Source organism: Microcaecilia unicolor, chromosome 1, assembly GCF_901765095.1.
Source record: "Microcaecilia unicolor chromosome 1, aMicUni1.1, whole genome shotgun sequence".
NCBI classification, from domain to species: domain Eukaryota; kingdom Metazoa; phylum Chordata; class Amphibia; order Gymnophiona; family Siphonopidae; genus Microcaecilia; species Microcaecilia unicolor.
The window spans coordinates 302,422,004-302,446,638 of record NC_044031.1 but is presented as its reverse complement, the minus strand read 5'-3'; the positions used below and the strand labels follow the sequence as shown (position 1 = coordinate 302,446,638).

At 42.8% G+C, this 24,635-nt stretch overlaps 1 protein-coding gene across 1 annotated transcript in view; it reads left to right on the top strand.

Annotated features, from left to right (window-relative positions):
* Positions 1 to 24,244, top strand: part of FAM234B (family with sequence similarity 234 member B) — a 74,313-nt gene extending 50,069 nt beyond the window's left edge. The window contains exons 8-13 of the mRNA XM_030207607.1: positions 5,723 to 5,866; positions 9,367 to 9,448; positions 9,674 to 9,829; positions 12,791 to 12,908; positions 22,094 to 22,320; positions 23,485 to 24,244. Of these exons, the coding sequence (XP_030063467.1) occupies positions 5,723 to 5,866; positions 9,367 to 9,448; positions 9,674 to 9,829; positions 12,791 to 12,908; positions 22,094 to 22,320; positions 23,485 to 23,490 (733 nt within the window). The 3' untranslated portion in view covers positions 23,491 to 24,244. The remainder of the gene's footprint in view (positions 1 to 5,722; positions 5,867 to 9,366; positions 9,449 to 9,673; positions 9,830 to 12,790; positions 12,909 to 22,093; positions 22,321 to 23,484) is intronic.
* The last annotated feature ends 391 nt before the right edge of the window (positions 24,245 to 24,635 follow it).

Below are 24,635 nucleotides of genomic sequence, written 5' to 3'. Positions count from 1 at the left end.
AGTGGGAATTGAATCCAGTTCTCAGGCCATTGTACTAACCATTAGGCTACTTCTTTGCTTCTGTGTGGAGATGTGCAGGACAGTTCTATAACTGCACATGTTTAGTTATGCACATCTTATGCGTATAGGGGCCAAGATAATTGGCACTTTTGCGACCCACAATGTGCTGTTATATAAAATAGCACAAGGGTGCATTAATGCGCAACTGCAAGGTGGTGTACGCATGGGTGGGGCATGGGAGGAGCACGGGCGTGTCTCCAAGTTGCACACATACCTTATAGAATACTACAAATTACATGTAGATCAGGGCATATGCAGGGGGGGTGCTAAGGACGGAGAAAAATAGGAATGATGGAAAAGGCAGGGGCAATGAATGAATAGGAAAGAGGGGGAAGGGGCTAGAGGGATGATCGAAGGACATAGGAATGAAGGACAGCAGGGACTCAGACTTCCTAGAGTCAACGCCTTGGGTTGGGGACCAGAAGAAGACACTCTGGCTGAATGTTGGGCATGTAAGTGAGGACTCAGGGCTGGGGTGGGGTTGTGAGTGAGGACTCGGGGATTGGGCAGGATGAAATAGTAGGGGCTTGGAGATTAGGGCAAGGGATAGTGGGGGGACTGAGAAACAGAGTGGGGAGTAGGTGATTGGGTGATGGTATAAGAATGCAAAACAAAAATAGGGAGGAGTTAGCAGTTGAAGGGGACAAAAGGCTTCAGAAAGAATGAGAGACGAAGGAAGGGGGCTGATCTTTAAAGGAAGTGAGAGGATAGAAATGGCAGAGGTAAAAAGTGGGGGGTAAGATATATAAGAAAGGGACTGAAGGTGGAAAGGGGGTACAGTAGAATGATAGGGAAGAAGCTGGGGCTGGTCAGGGGAAGGTACATGAGGCTGAGGAGGTTAGAAATGGGGGTTTAGAAAGTGGGCAATAGGAGGCTAGAGAAGGAGTAAAATAAAGTGGGGAATTGGAAGACTAGAGAAGTAAGAGTAGGAAATAGAAAGTTGGTAAGTAGGTAAAAGAGGAGAAAAGGGAGAATGAAGACTGGAGGGTGACAGAAGACTGAAATCTAGCTATAGGTAGATAAAAAGGCAGATGAGAGAACCAGAGAGAAAAAGATGAAAGAGAAGACTCAATGTCGGAGATAAATGTAGGGAGCAAGAAGAAATAGAAGAAGGAAATGAGATCCTGGAAAAGTACTTAGGAGAAAACCAGCAAGAGGAAGTAAAAAAAAAAGAGAAACTAGGACCAACCCAACTGAAAAAAATAAAATGATCCGTCAACGCATGTGCTTTCTGGTGTAGAGCCATTGTCATGGTATAAAACCCTTCTCTCTGTGCAGTTCATATTTGATCCCAAGATGGGGGTACAAAAGCAAAGTTGACTCAGGGTGCCACAATCCCTTAAGCTGGCCCTGTTCTTATGTTAACGTTTAAGTGTTTGTATACGTGGGTAGGCTAATATTTATAGAGAAAATTAGATGCCTACATTCCTTTATAGAAGAGGGTCCTGCCAGGTGCCGTGTTCTTGCCCTGAGTTCTTCAAGTGATGGGGTGAAAATCCAGAGGGGTGGATCTGTTCTTGCTTTTGGGATTGTGTGGCAACCAGTGGCACTAAAAATAATGTATACATAGGATCTCTAAGGGAGTGATAGAGAGAGTAGATGGCCTGGATGGGCAGACTGGATAGGCCATATGGTCTTTAACTGCCTTCCCTGTTTCTCTGTTTCTGTTTCTATGTAAACAACCAGAATTTCAGTAATTTTCCCTCTCGTATCTAATCTCTAAAGGGTAAGGAATTCTATAAGCTAAGAACCACTACATTGAAAAACATTTTACAGGAAGAAACCAATTATATAAGAAAACTTGCATTTGCTGACATGAAGCGAATGAGTGGAAATGAAGTGGGATCTCTTAGGGAGAGGAGTAGGTAGTGGATGGTATAGATGAGCAGACTGGATGGGCCAATTTGACCTTCATCTGCTGTCAAGTTTTTGTGTTTCAATAATGTCGTATATGAAGGACAATTTCTATATAGTATTTTGAAAGCCAAACATAAAAGTTTGAATTTGATTCTGACTGAAAGGATGTCTGACTTTTCCACCTGACATTCTTTGTTTTCTTATTTTTAATGTATAAATAAAACTGCACATAAATAGTAATTATTAAAATTTGCAGAAAGGTGTCCGTGTTTAACATGGTACCATGTATAGGTTATGTTAGCTTCTGTTCTCTTAGGGCAGTAATTCCCAAACTGAGTTTCACAAACTCTCTTCAGGGGTTCCTCAAGAAATTAGATTGTAGAATCTATTTGTGTGAACATATGTATGTTTACACAAATTGAAGATTCCTCACTGTATTAAAAATATATTTTAGGGGCTCTGCCTTAGTAAAAATGTTGGAAATTACTGTCTTAGAGATTCATTGAAACACACACAGCTTTACCAGGGATGCCTAAACTTGTGCACAACTGTATATTCCTCTGGGCTCAATCCTCACATTTGTTTTCCAGGGAATATTCTGAAGTATATTTTGTATGTGGGAAAACCCAGGTTTTAATTAGCATATTTGGATATCCTGAAAAACAGACCTGGTTAAAGAATTTGAGAGCTGTATTTGGGAACTTCTGAGTCATAGGTTATACCCATCAGTCTCTATTATGTGGTATTGTCTTTAGCTCTGGGGAAATATACAGCAGTATGCACATTTTGAATGTATTCTTGATCATTGGCAGGGATGAGGTTGTTACTTTCTAAAAGTACTTAAGTAAAAAGTAAAAGTACTGGCTTTAAAAGCAGTGGAGTAAAAGTAGAAAGTCTTATAAAAAAAAGTGCTCAAGTAAAAGTAACAAAATATAGCCTTTACGTTTTTTTGACAAAGTAAAAAGTATTGTTAACAAGTTGGACACATAATTATTTTCAACCTTATTTGATTTTTTTTTATCAAAAGCTGAGTTAAGACCCAATAGTAGCTAAACCCAATGACAAGCAGCTACAAAATAGAGAGATGGAACATGCATAACACTTATACCAGTGGTTCCCAAACCTGGTCCTGGAGGCACCCCAGCCAGTCAGATTTTTGTGATATCCATGATGAATATTCATGAGAGAGATTTGCATGCCATGGAGGCAGTGCATGCAAATCTCTCTCATGAATATTCATTGTGGATATCACAAAAACCTGACTGGCTGGGGTGCCTCCAGGACCAGGTTTGGGAACCACTGACTTTTATTGACAGAGCAAACTCTCTATAATACACATACTCCTCTTCCTTCCTCCACCGTCAGCCCTCTGATGGAGCAAATAGTCCTTCCTTCCTTCCTCCACCCTCTCAGTCTCCTGGTATAGCACACACACACACTTTCCCTCTGATGGCGTACCCACGCTCCCTTAATCTACAGTCCTTGGACCGAAGATCTGACCGCTGCTGGCAGAGGCTGTGCTGGGGTTGTCCTTTCAGATTGCAGGACAGTCTCTGGGAGGCTACCGAAGGAGCCAGGAGTGCACTTTTAGCTTCTGCATACACGCCCCCCCCCCCCCCCCCTCCGAAGTCTGCGAGGTTGCACAGTGCATTTCTGAGCAGAACTCAGCTGGGAAGGGAGAGGTTGAGTAAGTGCTCCTTCTGCTTCTCTCCCTCTACAGGCACACCTGCTCATCAAACTTGGTGGGGCTTTCCAAGTGATGCATCTGATTAGACCCAAACTGCTGGTCCCCAGCTCATCTGTATTTGGGACTGGAAGATTGGGTCCAATCAGATGCAAGCCGCATCTGACATTACTTGGAGCGGGTGCCTGTAGAGGGGGAGAAGCCTAGATAAATACTTTTTCTTATAAACAACTTTACAAATTAATACTTGTTACTAAGTACAAAAGTACTGCTTCAGTGTAATGAGTTACAAGTAAAATGTATGGCAAAACAATGGTAACTCGTTACATGTGAGAGTACTGAAAATTGTACTTAAGTACTGTAACGAAGTAACTGTACTTTGTCACTACCCAGCCCTGATCATTGGGTAGTAACTTGTATACTTCTCTTCTCTCTAGTTTACCTCAAAAGAAACAATGCAGATTCTGGGGCCAGTGTATGATAGTTAAAATCTAATGCAGCACAAATATGTCTGAAACAGGTTTTTGTGCTTTTTTTTAAATGTGTGTTTGCACTGGGGTAGCCCTACCACGTAGTCTGCATTAATGTGAAGTTAATGTGGGTTAAGTCAATGTAAATGTTAATGGGCTGTATCACATGCAAAGCAGCTCACTATTATAAAATGGGATTATCATAAATCATTTTAAGCATTATTGAGCTAGAGATATTGGCATCAGTGGGCTAATGGAGGCCCAAGGTATGCTACAATAATCCCTGTAGCCTATCCCCACCCAGTGAGATAGAGACTCTTGTGGGCTGATTCTTTCCCTCCTCCTTCAAGTCAGGTAAGATCACCAGCCTAACTCATTTGATAGTAGCCCCTTCTCTTGCATCTACCAGCTCTGTTGCACACAAGACATGTGGTCAGGTAATGTAATTTTATGTGATACAGCTTTGGAGGGGGGGGGGGGGGGAGTGAGGCAGGGACTGCTTACTCCTGTCCCCCTCACTTATTAGATGCCCATAGATAGAGAAGATGTGGAATTTCTTCCAGGAGGGGTAGAGGAGTTTACTTAATCTTGGTGAATCCTTTGGAAGGGGTCAACCCAAGGGGGGCTACTGCCTCCCTCAAGAGTTATGGGGGATTTGGCCCATGAGGCCCTTTTTATTTTGCTTAGTGGGCGTGTGGCTAGAGAAATGTAAGCCACATTGAACTTGAATCTATTTTGGGCTAATGTAAGGTATAAATGTCATAAATAAATAAATGTGACCTACACTGGCCAACGCTATGTTACCACCTGTAGTAACACATTGGCGTTGTCACCTATAAAACGCTGGGTTTAACAGCCAGTAGTACATTGGGTATTTAGCATAGTATTTTTTGGCAGATACTCATGTGGAAAACCTGTTAACATTTATTTATTTGTTACATTTGTACCCCACATTTTCCCACCTATTTGCAGGCTCAGTGTGGCTTACATAGTACCATAGAGGCTGTTGCCAATTCGGTTGGTGACAGATACAAAGTTATATTGTGATCAGATGAGGTAGGTGTGGATCAGACATCAGGGGGATCGGAATAAGTGAAGATTATAAATTGTCCAGAATGGTCATTAGTTGTGCTATGTTGCTGGGTACTGGTCTTTTATGTTGGATCGTTGGGATATAGACCTTTTTGAAGAGGTAAGTTTTGAGTGTTTTTCTGAAGTTTGTGGTCATGGATTTGTAGCTGATATTTATGTAGATTAGTAAACCTTCACTGACTGATTATAATCGTCATATTTGAATGTGGATGACACATTGTCACATCTTGATTTGGATTTGAGTTTTAATTATTCACCTTTCCAAATCTGAATTGATGGCGAGTTGCAAGTTCAGGTACACAAGCTTTTGCCCTGTCCAAGTGGACTTACAATCTAAGTTGTATAGGATGAAGCAACTTGCCCAAGATCACATGGAGAGTCGGTGGGAGAAGCGGGCTTTGAACCCAGAGTTCTTGGTTCTTAGTTTGCCCCTCTAATCATTAGGCTACTCCATTCCAACCCTCCAGCCACTGCTGCCATTTTGCATAGCACGTCTGCTTAGTGCCAGGAACTTGCTGACATCAGTCGATGATGTGGAGTGTGTGCATGTCTCTTCCAGTGGCCGTGTGGAATTCCTACAGTCTCCAAAGGTGCCTGCTAATAACTGCAGTGACATACTCATCACAACTAAAGAAGGTGTGTGTCTCCTGAGAGCGCAGGACCTGGAGCCTCGCTGGACATATAAACTGAAGAATATCCAAAGGTTTCTCAAAGCATTTCTCATCTTATTTACCTCTGTGCTGAAAGCTGTAGGAGGGCCATTGCTGGCCTCTCAACCACTGCCATGTGGATGTTACTTGGAGAATGCCACATATCCCCTAATTCTGGAAATTTCTGCACCCAATTTTACGCTTAGTGTGCAAAGTTGTGTGCGCAAGTTAGGAGAATAGTGTCAGTTGCATGTGTAACTTAATATGTTAATTAGCTGCTAGTTGCCATTAACTACAATTGGTTATAATTGGTGTTAATTGACCCTTAATTGGCACTTTGTAGTTATGCATGTAGCTGCTTTTACTCGGGATTCTGCAAATTGTGCATGCAAAATCCATCATGCCCAACTGCTAGGGGCATGTGGATCCAGGAGGAGCATGGGCGGGTCAGAGGCGTGCTTAGCACATGGGGCCCTTTTACAAATCGGCAGAAGGGCTACTGCATGTGTAACATGCACCAAATCAACACTACCGCCCGGTTAGTGCACCCTTCTGTTGGGGGCTCCCAGCTGTAATCAGCAGCGCGGTCACATTGGGGCGTGTTGCATGAGCCCTTACCACTAGGTCAATAAGGGCTCAGGCAGTAAAAGCAGTGCACTACTTTTAATTCTAGTGCATGGCCATTTACTGCCCTCATTGAAAAAAGCCTTTTATCCCAACCGTGGTAAAAAATGGCTCAGTGCACCAAAAACATGTGCCCACACTACTACAGGTCACTTTTTACTGAGGCTTAGTAAAAGGACCCCAAAAGTTCTGGAATACTAGCAGTCATGCACCTAACGACCTACAGTTAGGCTCGAGTTTTAACACCAGCCTTTGAGCTAGTGTAAGTTCTTGCACATGAAATTACGGTGCACAGCTGTGGACTTAAGCTAGTATTCCATAATGGCAATTGCACCGAACTTTAGATGACCTTTTGAGAATTGCCCCGATAGTGGGGATCTTGAATTTCTGAATCATCTTTGTTTTTCAATGTCAAAATGGTGCAGTAAAAGCTATTTATAAAAATGTTTTGTACTAATTTAAGAGCCTCCTAACTCTCTGCTACTGTCATTTGTTTTTTGCTACCTTCTTGTCCTCATCTAGTCAGACCTAGGAAATTCCCCACCCCCTCATCTGTGTGCTACTGTCAGTTAAACTGCCATTTTTCCCTGGCTGTTCACTTAGGGGCCCTTTTACCAAGTTATGCTAAAAAGTGGCCTGCGCTGTTGTCAGCATGTGGGTTTTCTGCACACTGTGGCCACTTTTAGAGCGGCAGTAGAATGGCCGCATTGCCATATCTTTCTCTGGCCACATGCTAATTTCCCAATTAGTGTGTGGCCATTACCATGGGAGCCCTTACCGACACCTATTTACTTGGCAATAAGGGCTCCTGCGCTAACCCCCGCAGTATTCAGGCAGGACAGGAAGGTAAAGCAGAGGGAAAGCTTTCGGTCTGCTGAAGGCAGTCTGCTTATCTCACTGACACACTGCCGGTGGCCTAGAACATTGAAGGAGAGCAGCACTGCAGGGAGGAAGGAGTGCTGCCGCATACCACATCCCACGGGGACAGGGTGCAGTACGGGATTAGTAGCTGCAGGGCAGGCATTGCAGTGGAGAACAGCGCTGGAGGAAGGCTTCTGCTTGGGGATCCCCACCAGCCAAACCAGAGGCCCTGAAGCCCTATGCCTGCTCCTCCTCAGGCTCTAAAGGGTGCCCTGCACTGGAGTTTTCTCTCTCCTGCTCCTGTCAGGACGGGATCACCAAGGTCCTGTCAGGAGCAGGAGAGAGACCCTGGTGCCGGGCCCCCCTTAGAAGCCGGGCTGTGGGGAATCTCCCCCCACCCCCACCCTCTCGGCGGCCTTGGGGGGGGCAGGCGTATGCATGGGCATCCCTTTTGTGTTTACGGGGGCGCATAAAACACTGATACCTGGTTACACTAGTGTTCTATAATGCAGGGGTTACATAAGAGGACATAAGATTAGCCATACTGGGTTAAACTTATGGTCCATCTAGCCCAGTATCCTGTTTTCCAAACAGTGGCCAAACCAGGTCACAAGTACCTGGCAGAAACCCAAATCGTGGCAACACTCCATACTACCAATCCCAGGGCAAGCAGTTGCTTCCCATGTCTGTCTCAATAGCAGACTATGGACTTTTCCTCCAGGAAAAAGTCCAAACCTTTTTTAAACTTGGATACACTAACCGTTGTTACCACATCCTCCGGCAAAGAGTTCCAGAGCTTAACTATTCATTGAGTGAAAAAATATTTCCTATCATAAAATGATAGTTCCTTTCCTCCTTTAGTTTGTACTCTGCTCTGGTCACCAGTTAGAGTGATATAGTAAATTTAACTATAAACGGTGCCCCCAGAATGCCCAGTGGGAGCCTATTCTATCAAAGCACCTGAGCATCCAGATTCCATTATAGCAGGGGTTCTCATCCCAGTCCTCAGGACACACCAAGCTAGGCAGGGTTTCAGGATATCCACAATGAATATGCATGAGATTTGTATACAATGGAGTCACTGCATGCAAATCTCTCATATGCATATTCATTATGGATATCCTGAAAGCTGACTGGGTGTGTCTCGATGACTGCATCCAGAGCCCCTGCTATAATGGAATCTGCATGCCCAGGTGCTTTTATAGAATAGGCTCCCACTGGTCATTCTGGGGGCACCATTTATAGTTAAATTTACTATATTGCTCTAACTAGTGAGCAGAGCAGTGTACAAACTAAAAAAACAAAACAAAAAAAAAACTAATAAAAGAAAGGAAGACAGGAACTACAATTTTATGATAGGACAGTAAAATTAATCATTTAACAAAGTAAAGTGAGACAGACTGAGGGGCAAAGAAACATTAATTTAAAAAAAGAAACTGGCTGTCGCTGGGGGCCCTAATCGGTCGTATATAAATTGCCGTTTTCCCCTTAGAAATGCCTTTTAAAATGACCCATTTATCTTCCTCTTTCTTCGGCTACTGAGATGACGAGGGTTGGAGGGCACTGTGAACGTATCGTAAGCAGATTTTTTTTTTTAATAAATAGGTTTTACTGCCTGACATTTTATTTCATAGAGTTATCCTGAGCTGAACAGTCAGCACATGTCATAACAAAGTTGTGCCCCTTTAACATAGTAACATAGTAGATGACGGCAGAAAAAGACCTGCACGGTCCATCCAGTCTGCCCAAGAAATGTGCCACTTTTTTGTGTATACCTTACCTTGATTTGTACCTGTCTTTTTCAGGGCACAGACCGTACAAGTCTGCCCAGCACTATCCCCGCCTCCCACCATTGGCTCTGGCACAGACAGTATAAGTCTGCCTGGCACTATCCCTGCCTCCCAACCACCAGCCCCGCCTCCCACTACCGGCTCTGTTTAAGTCTTCTCCACTCCTGCTGCCTTCCACTGTTGACTGTGCTAGATTAGAAAGGAGCTGCCTTTGTATCTTAAGAGTCTTCTCTGTGTATCCATCCCTGCCTCCTGTACGTTTTCTCTCTTTTTAACAGTGAAGCCACTGCTGGCTATTTCACAGATGACCAGATCCTGGACTTTATGCTGCAAGTACAGAACAAGAATGGCACAAAAAAGGTAAATGTCATATCAAAGCAGACTTTTCCTGCAAACTAAGTTTGTGAGTAGTACTCTGGCTGCGGAGGCAGAGCAGAGTCACAGTTACACAGAGAGCATGAGAGAGGGTGACAGAATAGGAACAGAAGGTTATAAGAAGGGTTGGGCTGGAGGGCACTGTATAGAAGGAGATCAGGACATTGATAGCTGGTGTGACTGCTGTGCGTTGCTTCCTTTATGTGCCAGGTGCTGGTGATTGATGGGAAATCTGGCTTACTAGTCTGGAGCTCGGAGGTGCCCTGGCGCAGGAAGCAGTCTCTGGCTGCTTCGGTGCTAACCACCGATAGGAGATCTGCCTTCCTTTTCTGGGGTGAGGAAACCCTGCCTGGAGTCAATCGTTCTGTGAGTATCCACAGCAGGAATAATGATATTATCTGGGATCTTGAAGAGGTTTCCCAGGCTTTGTATTTGGGTGAGTGGAGGAAAACTTCCATCAGCCTGTGAGAGTTGACTGATCCTGGAGCCTATGTTATCATCATTTCCTGAACTTAATCCAGTGGACACTCACCCTGACCTGACATTTTATAGAATATCCACAGTGAATATTCATGATGTCTCTGGTGAGAGAGTTGGTGGAGGAGATGAAGAAATATATCGAGAGGGAGGCTTGGTGAAAGACCAGGGAGGGAAGACTGGCCATCATTATCTGGATAATTTAATTAAATACAGGCATTTATATTCCGGTTTACTAGTTTAGTTCAAGGCAAATTACATAGCAGATAATGTACACAACTGTGTGACAGAAAGACATCATTCCAAAATTATTACATCACAATCTATAATTTAAGATGCAAAAAATTAAAATACCATTAAATATAGAACAGACTCATCTAATATAGATATTGACAGAACAGTGAGGTTTTTAAAGCAGTCTAGAGTTCCCTATATCACTTTATCACCAGCATTCCACGCTATTTGGCCACTACCTAGAACGACCCTGTTTCTTGTGCTGTGCAACTTAATACAGTCGCACTAGGCACTGACAACTGAATTTCATTTACTGAATGTAACTGATGAGGAGGTGTCTAAAAACTTTAAAAATGATTTCTATACTCTGGAGTCAAATCAGTGTTAAAAATGAACAACAATAATTTTAAAAGTGACCCTTGTCCTTTCTGAGAGCCAGTGTAGCCTTACCAAATAAGGTGTAACTCGATCCACTCAGCTTCCCCTTAGTACCAATTTGGCTGCTATATTTTGCAAAATCTGTAGACTAGACAAATGTTAATCTGGTTTACCCAAAAGGACAGTGTTACAGTAATCTAAGTGGAACAGAACCATTGCCTGTGCAATCAGCTGCATTTATTTGAGTTTCAAGAGTGCTTTAAATTATAAAAAATGTTTCTTACTAACATAGCAACATAAGGTTCCATGGTTAATTTGATGTCCCAAGATGTTAACTTATTCTGCAGTGAAATAGTGGATCGTGCCAAGATTGGATTAGCCTGAGATGATTTATCATTTCTGGCACCTATCGAAAGGATGTTGGTGTTAATGTTTTAATCCATTATTTGACAACCATACTTGTATACTGTTTTAATATAGGGTTCAGAGACCCCCAAGAAGGCTGGAGTGACCTTAAATCTGACTCCATCTCTACATAGCACTAGTACTGGGGTAATCAAGGAGTTGTGAAGTTCTAAAAGGAATTGCCACTAAGAGAGATGTTAGGTCTAAGGAAAAGATACCAGCCTTATGACAAACTGGATTTAGATTACAAGTTATACAATGCAGTGAAAGATAGCCTGATACAGCAAAAGCATTTATACTTACAGCCTTTCATCATTAAGTGAAGCCCACAAATCATCATTTGGAATGAGGAGTTTATTTGCCAAGGTACAAGTCAAATCAGTGATTGACAACAGGCACGTACAATCAATTAATTATAGGAATATAATAATCCAGCTGCAAACAGGTGCTAATTCCTAATCTTTTATAATTTCTTTTACCAATTAGAGGTTTTACAAGGGAAAGCAATTAGGTAATTTGTCAATTCTGCTGGACACATTGGTTTCCCTTGGAGAGAGAGAGTGGCAACCCTTCTCTCTAGCTCAACCAGGAAATACTCTGATTTTTATAGGTGCCCTCAGGATATGGATAATATGACAGTAGATATACCTGATTGGATCTATGCTAATGTCATGGTTGTCACTGATTGGCTCATGCTAATGAGTAGCTTCTATCTTGCTAACATGGTTTTGTCTTTAGCTCGCTTGACCACAAATCTTAAGCAAGACCCTGCATCCAGCTACACCTTTCGTTTCTCACACCATGGCTGATCACAATCCTGCTCACAGGAAAGTCTCCCTCCCCTCTTGGACAGCTAGTTCCCTATTTTCTTTGCACCTGGCATGACTCACTCATTTCTCAACTTGTTTTTCTAACTTACATTAGAGAAAATTCCACTTTGTAACAGATACGGCTTCCATCTTGTGCCGAAATCCTCCATTTTGTTTCCATATCTATTGACCTAACGTTTCCTAATTTAGCTTATTTAGGCCTCAATCCAGGCTACAAACTAGGCCATACTTTTCCAGTAAGCTCCCAGTTATGTCAGCCATCAGATTTCTGACTCAGCCAAGGTCTGTAATGGCCTGAGCTCTATGACTAGGCCCGCCACCATTCCAGGGGGGGGGGGGGGGGGTCTCTGGCTGTACCATAATTATACAATACACTATTACTACTACTAATCATTTCTATAGTGCTACTAGACCTACACAGTGCTGTACACATTTATATGCAGGTACTTTTTCTGTCCCTAGAGGGCTCACAATCTAAGTTTTTCTACCTGGGCCAATGGAGGGTTAAGTGACTTGCCCAAGGTCACAAGGAGCAGCATTGGGAATTGAACCCAGGTTGCCAAGATTATTAGTAACCATTAGGCTACTCCTCCATTCCGTCAAAGATGTTGCTTATGCGAGTATATGTTTCCTGTAAAGTATCTACTATTGAGAATTTCATGAGAATATCATCCGAATAGGAGCAGTGTAATAGCCCAAAGGAATGTAACATCTTTCCTAAGGACTCAAGTATAGAGTAAATAAAACAGGGGAGAGGGGGAAACCCTGGAGGACTCCCTGAGTCTTAGTCCAAGAGTCAGATGACTGGGTGGTTTAAGGGTTTGTTTTTTTATTTTTATTTTTTAAGAACCCCCCCCTGTAATGGTCTTCTGGATCCCCGGGGGTCCATGGACCACAGGTTGGAACCACTGGTGTAGAGCGTAAGAAATGTTATTAAACCAAAGACTAATTTTAAAAGTACTCAAGATTGCTTTCATTTCAATCCTTTCTTTTTCTGCTTTAGGAACAGGCCACTGAGGTAAAGTTTCAGGGGCATCAACATCTCTACCTTCTGCACCCTTCATATCCAATGGTAGTTTTGGATCTCACCAATATCACGACAACTGTGATAGCATCAGCCAGTGAGTATTCATCAGCTGAGGCTGGGGGAGAGGAGATACTATGGATGCTGTTGGTGAACATTTTAACCTCATCTGGAGACCCATGTGGATAAGGACCACACAGCAAGTAGCTTCTGACTTTTTATCAAGTCAATTTGGTGGGGTTGTCAAATGTTCCAGCATTTCTAAAAGATGAGAGGCAGCCATCCCATAAAAAGATTTAAAGACCATAGAATTAATCTTAAATTGAATATGTTCTTTTATTGGCAACCAGTGTAACTCTTTCAACAGAGGCGAGGCTCTATCAAATTACTTTTCCCTAAAAATCAATCTGGCAGATGTATAGTAACATAGTAACATAGTAGATGACGGCAGAAAAAGACCTGCACGGTCCATCCAGTCTGCCCAACAAGATAACTCATATTTGCTGCTTTTTGTGTATACCCTACTTTGATTTGTACCTGTGCTCTTCAGGGCACAGACCGTATAAGTCTGCCCCGCACTATCCCCGCCTCCCAACCACCAGCCCCACCTCCCAATCACCGGCTCTGGCACAGGCACAGACCGTATAAGTCTGCCCAGCACTATCCTCACCTCCCCACCACCAGCCCTGCCTCCCAACCACCGGCTCTGGCACAGACCGTACAAGTCTGTCCAGCACTATCCCCGCCTCCCAACCACCAGTCCCGCTTCCCACCACCGGCTCTGGTACAGACCGTATAAGTCTGCCCAGCCCTATCCCCACCTCCCAACCACCAGCCCCGCCTCCCGATCTTGACTAAGCTCCTGAGGATCCATTCCTTCGGCACAGGATTCCTTTATGCTTATCCCACGCATGTTTGAATTCCGTTACCGTTTTCATTTCCACCACCTCCCGCGGGAGGGCATTCCAAGCATCCACTACGCTCTCCGTGAAAAAATACTTCCTGACATTTTTCTTGAGTCTGCCCCCCTTCAATCTCATTTCATGTCCTCTCGTTCTACCACCTTCCCATCTGCAGCAACTGTAGTTTGGGTAAGAATTTAACTGAAATTACACTATATAACGAACTACAATAATCGAACAGAGGAATAAGAACAGCTTGAGCCACAATTTAAAATTATCTTGAATCAGAAATGATTGCAATTGACATAGCTTAAGATTATTTATTTGAGCTTCAGATGTCAAATTGGAATATAATATGCAAGGACCCTCGATTGAGGATCAAGAATCTCCCTTGTGCTTAATACAATATTACTCAGAGTTGTGGGTCTGGCTTTCCCAAACCAATCAAGTTTATTTTTTTGTTTATTAAGTTTAAGATGATTCTTTTGAATCCATTGATCAACTGTTTCAACCCACTTCTTAAGCGACTCTACAGTTTTCAATGAAACCGTCTAAAACGGGAAGTAATAGAAAAATGTCATCTTCGTAAGAGAGCATATACATTCCTGCATTTGATAGAAACCGGCCCAATGAACTTAAATAAATATTGAATAATAGAGGTGAAAAGGGAGAGCCCTGCAGAAGTTACATCAGAAGAGGTGGGATGTGGTAAAGGAAGGACTGTACAGGGCCTGTCAGAGGCAACTGAGGGGTAGGGGAAGGGGGGCTAGAAAGTGATGCCAGGCCAGGGGAGGAAGGGAGAGATACAGGATGGTGGGGGGGGGGGGGGGCATTAGAGAAGAAGGGAGAAAGAAATGTTAGACAATGGAGACGGAGAGCAGAGGGCACCTCAGTTGGCAGCCCTGGATGTTTTATTGGGCTCACTCAATGGTAGCTATGCCCCAGCTCTTCTTCATAAAGCTTATGGGGAAGAGGGTAGCTTTAATGATTTAGACATTATGCTTAAGGAAAGGCAGAAAAAGAAGCGATGTGATATATTTAAATATTTCCACAGAATTAGGTTACAGGAGGCAGTCCACGTTCAGTGGAAAGGAGGCTGTAGAATGAAGGATCATAGCATAATGGTGAAAAGATACAGACTAGGGAGAAATGTAATAACCTGTTTATAGAATGAGATGGCAGTTGTGAGGAACAGCCTCAGTGGAACTAGTAGAGGCAAGGATACTATCAGGCTTGAGTTGGACATAAGCAACTGGCTAGTGCACCAGATTTTGAAGTTGGCAAATACCCAGGCCAAGTGGAGCCTCTTTCTATTTACACAGGTCCATATGCATATGCTGCTTTAAAGAGATCCCACTGTGGTGCAGTAGCCTTCTGCTTCTCTTCTGGATTTCCAATCTTTGAAAACTCTGACTCTGTCCCCCCCCCCCCTCCCCCCCCCCAGCCTTTAAAATCTGGTCTTGCCTGTGGGTGCCAAAATCTTAAATATGACCCTAGACAGTATCTAAATTAGTGAAAGCATAGGACAAACACAGTGGATCTCTGAGGAAGAGGACGGGATTGTAGAACTGAGGGTTTGTGTGGGTGGACAGACTAGATGGGCTGTGTAGTCTTTATGTGCTGTCATGTTCTCTATTTATCTGGGGGAGGAATCTACAGTTCTGATTGCTTGATACCAAACATTTTGCATACTTGACTTTCTCCTACTTATTTCATGGACAAGGATGTCTTAGATAACACGAATCTTCATTAGTGAACATGAATGCTGTCCAATACTTCAAAGCTAATTTTTAAAATGGTGCATTTTTAGATTTGATTGAAAAACTCCAGTGGGATGTCTATAATACTAGTATACTAGCTCATGGACATAGCTATCCCCTTACTTGTACTGCTTCCTAATGTCTGCCCACATTTGATCATGTGACTCGCTACTATGTGAGTGAGTTACCTGGAACTGGGACCCATTTCTGCCAGCCCTTAGCAGTGTTTTGCACCACGGTGATGCACACCTATGTTGCAGGTTGTGCTCCCTGGGGCAAGCTCTATGTAAGGAACATGGCTCCCTTTTATGAGCCTTGTTTATCTTTGCTCTAGTTGCTTTTTGATATCTCTCCACATGTTCGAATATCTCATTTTGGGGTGGAGGGCTGGCAGAAACGTTTTCTATTTCAGTGATCTGAGGATATCACCCTGTGCACCATCCCCATCAGCGTCTCCCTGCTCAGGTACACTTTATCTCTCATGTTAGGCCTGTTACTGCATCCTTTGCAACTGACTCTTCTATTTCTTTAGCTTTGCTAAACTGTAGGTCGCTTCAGTCTAAAACTTCCGTATTACTGGATTTCATTGTAACCTTGGGTATCCACCGCCTTTGCCTCATGGAAACGTGGCTTAAATAGGGTAAAGAACGCTACCTCTTCAAGTGCCTCCCTGTAGGCTATGATGTAATCTCCCTATCTTGATCTTCAAAGAAAGGGGAAGGCCTAGCAATTATTTATTCTTCTTGATTACAAATTGAAGAAATAACTCCACTCTTTTCATGCCCTGACGTCTTGGCAATCAAAATTCTCTTTCCTTCTCTGTTACATTTATTACTTTTCCATTATCCTCTTTTACTATCCCTGGAATTATGGGATTCTTGTCATCAATCTATTGTAGATGCTACAGTTTGTTTCCCCAATCTTCTAATCGTAGGAGACTTCAACCTACAGATTGATATACCCCACTGTCCCTGAGTATCTTATTTTCTGTCTTTCCTGTCTGCTTTGTGTCTCTGCCATTGGATCCCCCCTCTCAGCACATCAGGCAGGTCACACCTTGTCCCTAGTACCGACATTAGAAGATTCTCCCATTTATCTTATGGCTTTCTTGTGCACCCCCTTTTCTGGACAGAGCTCTTGCTATCCATTTTAATCTGTCCTTCCCTCTTTTCCTGCAGCTCATCCTTCGTCCAGGTGTTGAACAAGATGCACTTGGCAGATTGACTCCCTTCTCTGTTCACCTTTCTTCCAGATTTTATGGCTCAATCATTGAATGGCCAGGTTCAGTGCTGGCCCTCTGTGCTCACTGACACTTTTGATTCTTTCACAACTTTAAATTTTGAACCCTGCCCTTGGTAGCATAGTGAATTTTATCTTCTCAAACGACAGGTATGAAAAGCCAAACACCACTGGAAAAAGACCAAATCTGCTGCTACTCTCTAGTTTATGCAAAGATTGCCTTAAACATTTCAATTTTCATCTAAAAAAAAAAAACAACAACAAACAAACCCTAAAAGATGTTATTTCTCGGTTTGTATTATTCAAGCCCCAAATCTTGCTCAGGAACACCATTCCATTTTTCACAGTTTGACTAATGCTTCTCACTCAGGCAATAATGCACTCATGCCCTCTGTAGAGGAGTTGTCAAAACTTTTCTACTTTAAAATTTTGTCCCTTCAGGCATATTTGCCTCCTTAAGACTTGAAACTGTCACACTCTGCTTTCTAGATTCCCATCAAAATTCAGGTGAAACTATCACTGTCTTCTGAACAAGTGCCCGTGTTATGGAAGGCTGCAGTTGTCCACCCTGTTCTTAAGAAACCTTCTTTAGATCCTTCCTTGCCTGCTGATTATCATCTGGTTTCTAACTTATGCTTTGTTTCCAGGATTCCTGAAAAGGTTGTTTATAAGTTTATAACCAACTTACTTCCTTTGCAGAAAAGGTTTTTACCCTACATTCTAGGCAGTCAGGTTTTAGGTTTCATACAGCACTGAAACGTACTGCAGTTTTAAGTGACATCCATTCTTTCTTAGATAAAAGCCAAATTACTCTTGCAATTTCTCGCAACTTGTCTTCTGCGTTTGGCTTGGTTGACCATTCCTTGCTCTTATCTCCACTGTCAGCCTTAGGACTATCAGGGATGGTTCTAAAGTTTTTCTCTTCTTTCTTATCAGATTGCTTTTCAAGGCGTTTTAAAGTGTAATATCTTCAAAGCTTTAATATCCTAGAAGTATAACCTTGGCACATCAGCACACACCTGAAGCCTCTTTATTTTCTGAATTTTACTTTACTTTATTGAATAAATATAGTTTACTCACAGAAGTAGATCTTTAGAAGTATTGCCCCAAGGCAAGAGACTGTGTAATTCTGAGAGCTGTATGAGTGGTTGGAGATAGAAATCTGAAGAGAAGAAGCTTTATTGCAGAGGTGGGAGAATAGTTAAACAGATGCCAGCAGTTCAGAGCTGGGTGGCTAGGATTGTGCATAGGGGTGGTAGCAGGATATGTGCTGTCTGAAGCAAGATGGAGAATGTCTCGTGGAGAAGGGGCTCACAGAAGCCCAGGGAGGAGGAGGTAAAGGGATCAATAGGAACAGAACCTGCTATCAGGTAGCAGGAGTGGTCCCAGAGGTCAGTTCTTGATTGGAGGGAAAGGTCATACCCAGCTGACCTCTCAGGACAGAGACAGTAAGAATGACCAAGAGATAACAATAAGTAACAAAGGAGCCAAGCTTGGCTGAGAAGAGGAGGAGGTTTACAGCTCTGAGCAGTTCAATGTGGAGTACCCCAGGGCTCTATTCCTTTCACCATTACTATTTAGCTTTTTTAAGTCCACTAGCTACTGCCATTCAAAACTTCACAATTCCTTCATACTACTACTACTTGATTTCACTGATCCAGACGATCCTTCTATTAGTCCAATGCAGGCTTGTCTTGAATCCGTATCAATCTTGTATATATGCTGATGACATTACGATACTGTTTCCAATTAGATATAAATTAGTGGATTTACTGTCAGAAGTCACAAGATGCATGTCTTTCATTGGTGCTTGGATGGGTTAGAATTTTTTAAAGCTTAAGGAAAAGACCAAATTTCTGCTGATTGGGAAAGATGTTGAAGTTGATGATGATTTCACCCTTATACTGAATAATACAACATACACACTAGAAAGATCAATTAAGATTTTGGGGTCATCATTGACTGCAAGATGACCATGATGGAACAAATAAATCATTTGACAAAGAGTTGTTTTTGGGTAATGCAGAAATTGAGAAGAATTTGAAAATATATTAATTGTGAACAGTTTCAACTGATAATTCAGTCTAATTCTGAGTAAACTGGATTACTGTACTATAGTATATTTGGGGGTTGCTAAGACTCTTTTAAAATGGTTGCAGATTGTACAAAATATGCCATCCATTTGGTCTTCTCACTAAGTTTCTTCTCATATTGCTCCATATTACGTAATGACCCATTGGCTCCCAGTGGAGGGCCAAATTATGTTTGAATTAGGGAGCTATACCAGGTTATATGATCACATATGTTCACACTCTTCTTCTCTCTCTTCTTACCTCCAGACTTGATTACTGCAATATCATTTATACTAAATCTAACCAAGCCAACCTAAAGAAACTACAAATTCTCCAGAATACTGCCATTCATCTGATGGTCATGCTCGCACATCTGATCAAGTCTCGCCTTTGCTTAAAAAACAACATTATTGGCCCCCACTTGAATACCAGATTAAGTTCAAAATTTTTGTACCCGTCTTAAGGGCTTTCTGGATGGGTGTCCCATCTTACTTAGCAGTTCTCATAATTCCTTGTACATCCAATCATGTTCTCCATTCCCTGAACCGACAACCAGTTGATCTTGCCAGGCCCGTGGGCTGCTCAGCTTGAATCTGCTAGATGTAGTGCTTTCTTTTATACAGCCCTTTTCACCTAGAATAATCTTCCATTAAGTAGTGAACTTTTGTTCAAATGTTTTAAAAAGCAGCCGTTAAAACTTTGGCTTTTCCAGCAGGCCTGTGGTACTTAAGAGATCCTGATTTGTCCATAATTACCTTCCTTCCTGTCCCTCCACCAATTCCTTTCTACCCCTCTGTCACAAAACACCTAGCCACCTACCTGAGGTTACGCCATGACTACTTAGTGTTTATCCCCAACACAGCTCCGGTCCGCCTGCACCTACTACTTGTGCTCTACACTAGCACCCTCTTCCCACCGACTGGGTCACAACCACCTCTGGGCAAGTCTCCCACTCCCAAATGATCCCCAGTGATTTCTAGGTTACTGGAGGCCCCAGTGCACAAACCACCAGGATTCTTTATCAGTTCAGACAGGGAGAGGCAATAAACATTTATTGTCTTAAAAATTGACCAATGAACAAAAAATGTGCAGTCAACAAACAATAACAGGTAACTGAAATGTGGATCAATTATAACACTAACTAAACATTTGTATACTGTCTAAACAGTACCTGGGAAGATCAGGGTATATAATTGTTCACAGATCCTCAGCAAAGAGATATGTCTCGCTTTTCTCCCTGGCTAAGACTGGAGGCAAAGCCAGCACACTCTAAAGGAAATGAACTCCTGGGCCAATCAGAGCCCAGTCAACAAGATTTAAAAGTATACTGCTGCTTGCATCCTTATGTTAAAGAAAAATAACATTCAGTTCCTTGTAACAGCTTTACAGCAAAGAAACACCAACTGCTGGCCAAATAGGAGAAATACACTTCAGAATTAATTAAGGCAGGAAAGTGTCCAATACATTTTACAGGCTTAAAACACACTTGTTTCTTCAATCTTCACACACCCCTTTTCCTCCTCTCCCACTAAGAGATTGTTTGCTTCTCTGTGTGTTTTCTTTCCTATCCTTTCTTTCTTTTTTCCCTGTAGTCTGTCCACTGCTTTGTTCTGTGTGTCAGCGAAGGCAGTAAAGTAAATCTTAAATAAACATAAATATTATGCAAGGCTGGCTCGAGGGATAGCAGTTCCCTGAGCCAACTTGCTTTGGTGGCATCTGCCCCCATTGCATCATGTGCGGTGCCCGCCCCTTCCTCTCCCCCGGCAGGTTTGGCATCTCTCTCCCCCCCCCCCCCCCCCTCCAGTCTCTTTTCCTCTCCTCTGTCTCCCTCACCTCTCATTCCCCTGTGGTCCTGTAAGGTTTGTCTGTTACCAGCAGCAGCAGCAGCATAACAGGCTGTCTTCGGCCAGCCCCTGGGTTTTACTCTGTTGTGTCTACAGGACCTTGGCAACTGATGTAAATTTTTCAGGACCACAGGGGAGCAAGAGAGGCGAGGGAGCAGTGCTGGACCCTCAGGGAGGGGGAAGAGAGGAGGATAGAGACTAGACTGGGGGGGGGGGGGGGGGGTGAAAAGACAACCTGTAGACCAGCTGAGGTCAGAGGCTAGATATTTTGTCATCCTTAATTGCTGGCGCCCTGGGCCAGAGCTTCACCTGGTCCTCTGGTTAAGCTGGCCCTGGTATTAGCAGGAAATGTCACATGCTAGATGAAATAAACACCCACAGTCCTTCTCATCAGTGGGGTAACTGCTGCTGCTTTCCCCATTTCTTTTTATTCATTACTAGTAAAAAAGGCCGGTTTCTGGCTGAAATGAAATTGGCGCTACCTAGGTTTTACGCGAAGTGTATATGTTTGAGAGAGTGTCTGTGAGAGTGACTGTGTGAGAGTGAGAATGTGCAAGTGTGTGTGTGTGTGTGACAGAGAGTGGGTGTGAGTGTGTCTATGTATGTGAGAATGAGTGTGTGCGAGTGCGTATGTGATACAGTGAGTGTCCTTCCCTGTCCCCCCTGTCAGGTGTCAGGACTGGGGGGACTGTGGACAGTCATGAAGGCAGCCCCTACCAAAATAATGAAAGCAAGACCATTTGTATAATAATCACTGCATTCCAGAGAACAAAATGGAGCAAGTTCCCACATGCTTTCTTTTGCTTTCTGTATTCAGTAGCTGACAGGCTTGCTAGACTTACCTAAGTGGCTGCAGCTGCAATACACTGAAAAGAAAGCAAGGAAACCTATGAGACGTAGATACGGCCGTCCCCTTGGCCTCTGATGCTCTTCCCTTCTTCTATTTGACTTCCCTCTGATAGGTCCGTCATTCGGTGTGACGCTCCTCCCTTTTCCTGTTTCAGTTCCCTTTGATAGGTTAGAGCGGTACAGCTGTGACACTCCTCCCTTCTCTGATAGGTCAGGGCGGGGCAGAGATGTAGTGTGCTTAAACATGGTTACAGAGCTTTGAACATACAAACTGTTGAAGCCTCAGAGTGTGCTTTAGAACGTTGAGGGTGCTTTTTATGTGCAGATGGGGCGTGGCCTACGGCCCAGATGGGCGTGGCTGAGACTGAGGGTGAGTAGTCCGAATAGCCTAGCCTACCAGGAGGACAGGAGTTCAGGACAGATGGAGTGAGCTTCAGAACGTCTGAGGGGGGATTTTATTTATATAGATAACTTTGCTATGACATTGTTGGTTGATATTTTCTTAGTACGATTTAATGTTCTTTTTGTCAAAAGTTTTTGTGACACTAAATGAACCACCATGCTTACCCTTCTTTTCCTTTCTTTTTGTTTTGTTTGTTTTAATTGTTTTAATCAGTTGGAATAAATGAAGCTCAGAAAAATGCATTTTATGTAACTTTGACAATGGAGCAGGTTCAAGGAGCTTCGGAAACCCAACCCAAAACTTTGTTGGTTAGCAAACTGGGTTTAAGATGGGCCTTAGCCCATAGTCGTGCAGTACCACTCGAAAAGGCAACTCCCAAGACTAACATTGGAGAAGTGAAGAGATTTCTTTCCAGGCTGAAATTCATCAGTTATCTGAAGGTGAGAACTGTTTTTGTTGATATTTGGGATTAACAGTGGAATGAGGTAGGGGTTATCATCAATTACATTGAGATTCATTTCAGTATTAATAATACTCATTTTCCTTTTTGTCCTGCTTACATATATAACTAGTGTGTCACTTTATCAGTATTGAAAGCGATGGGACATATCATTTCTTGAATGCCTCAGGACATGAAGGTTGATGCTTGCTGTTTAGGCATTTGGTCACTTGTTTTTTACACCTGTATGTCAACAACTCAAACCTAAAAGTCCATAAGCCATTATTAAGATGGACTTGGGGAAAAATCTACTGCTTATTTCCAGGATAAGCAGCATAAAATGTTGTACTGTTTTGGGATCGTGCCAGGTACTTGTAATCTGGATTGGCCACTGTTTGAAACAGGGTGCTGGGCTTGATGGACCTTCAGTCTGTCCCAGTATGGCAACACCTATATTACTACTACTTATCACTTCTATAGCGCTACAAGGCATATGCAGCGCTGTACGCCATATATGAAAAAGGCAGTCCCTGCTCAAAGAGCTTACAATCTAAATAAGACAGGTAAACAGAACAATTAAGAGGTAAGGGAATTAAAGAGGTAGGATACAGGGCAAGTGAGTAGTGGCTAGGAGTCAATTAAGGAGGTAAGGTACAGGGCAAATGAGTAGTGACTAGGAGTCAAAAGCAGTGTCAAAGAGGTGGGCTTTTAGCCTGGACTTAAAGGCGACCAAAGACGGGGCTAGACGTACAGGCTCGGGAAGTCTATTCCAGGCGTGAGGTGCAGCGAGGTAAAAGGAACAGAGTCTGGAATTAGCAGTAGAGGAGAAGGGGACAGACAAGAGAGATCTATCAGCAGAGCGGAGTGCCCGAGGGGGGCTGTAGGGAGAGACAAGAGTGGAGAGGTACTGGGGAGCAGCAGAGTGAATACACTTATAGGTCAGTAAGAGAAGTTTGAATTGAATGCGGAAACGGATAGGGAGCCAGTGAAGTGACTTGAGGAGAGGGCTAATGTGAGCATAGCGGACTTTGGCGGAAAATGAGTCGCGCAGCAGAGTTTTGGACTGATTGAAGAGGAGAGAGATGGCTAACATATTCTTATGTTCTTATTCAAAGGCTGCTTGTTTTACTAAATAATTGTAAATACATTTTTTTATCTGATCTAGTTTTAGATTATGGGTATGCAGCTTGGCCTCAGAGATGCTGAAAAGTGTCGGTGAACAAGATGTCCAGCAAATCTACAGAAATAGTATCTGGGCCTGACGAGAAATATGCACTTACTGAAAAACTTGGATTCTGTGTGGTATATAGGAGTGATCTGCTGTGGAAACAGACTGAATAGAATTTTTCCTAATTTCTTGTCTGTGTGTTGTGTTAGCTATTGTTTCCTGGCCTAGAGATCTCCAAATGTGAGTTTGGGTTAGTAACTGCCTTTATTTCTTCAGACAGAGTAAACTAGTTCTAGTTTAACATTAGTTCATTTATGGCCTTCAGGAATTCTGTTTTATTTTTCCCCCTGATGGAGCTGGATAAAATCAGGAATGGCAAAGTTTTTCCAAGTGACCTGAAGCTGGCAAACCTAGCTTGAAATGTGAGCGTAGAGTAATATTTTTTTAATGTTAATTTATGAATTGTGAAAATATTTGTAGCAAAGTCGCAGGAAGTTAAATGCTGTAAAGTTGGTGGGTTTTCTGTTTGGACCTGGCATTTGTTTAGCAGTGACCCTGCACACTATACTCATCCACACTGCATGCGAGTGACTGACTCAAGCAGCAAGCATTATGGCACATAAATGCACTAACGGAGTATCTGCTTTTCTTAACCTACAGATTGCTGGAAAGTTTTACTTCCTTCCATCAGTTATGCTGGGTTTTGCTTATTACATTCATGCTGCAGGGTTTCTAGATAATTTGTCAAAATTATGATCAAAAACATGACACCGAGAAAGATTAATATTTTCTACATGCCTTCTGTTTGGCAAAACAACAACGGATGCCAGGAAATGTTTCAGTCGCCAAACACTGGATGTGCTGATCCTGTCTGACGTGTCCCCAAAAATGGAAAATATAATCTGGATTTGCACCATTAAGACAGATTATGCTTTTTCCTTGCTATATTGCTATACCAAACATCCAGACCTGGCTACAGGCATTTCCTCTCATGTGCGAACGGTAAGAAAAGCCATGTCCTACTGTCCACTAGTTTGTGGTTTGTTTGTTTTTAACTGTGTATATAGTTTGTGTGTGAATATTATTTATACAAGTATTGATTTAGAATGGAATGTTCCAGTGGAAAAATATTGTTGGGCAGAGTGGCC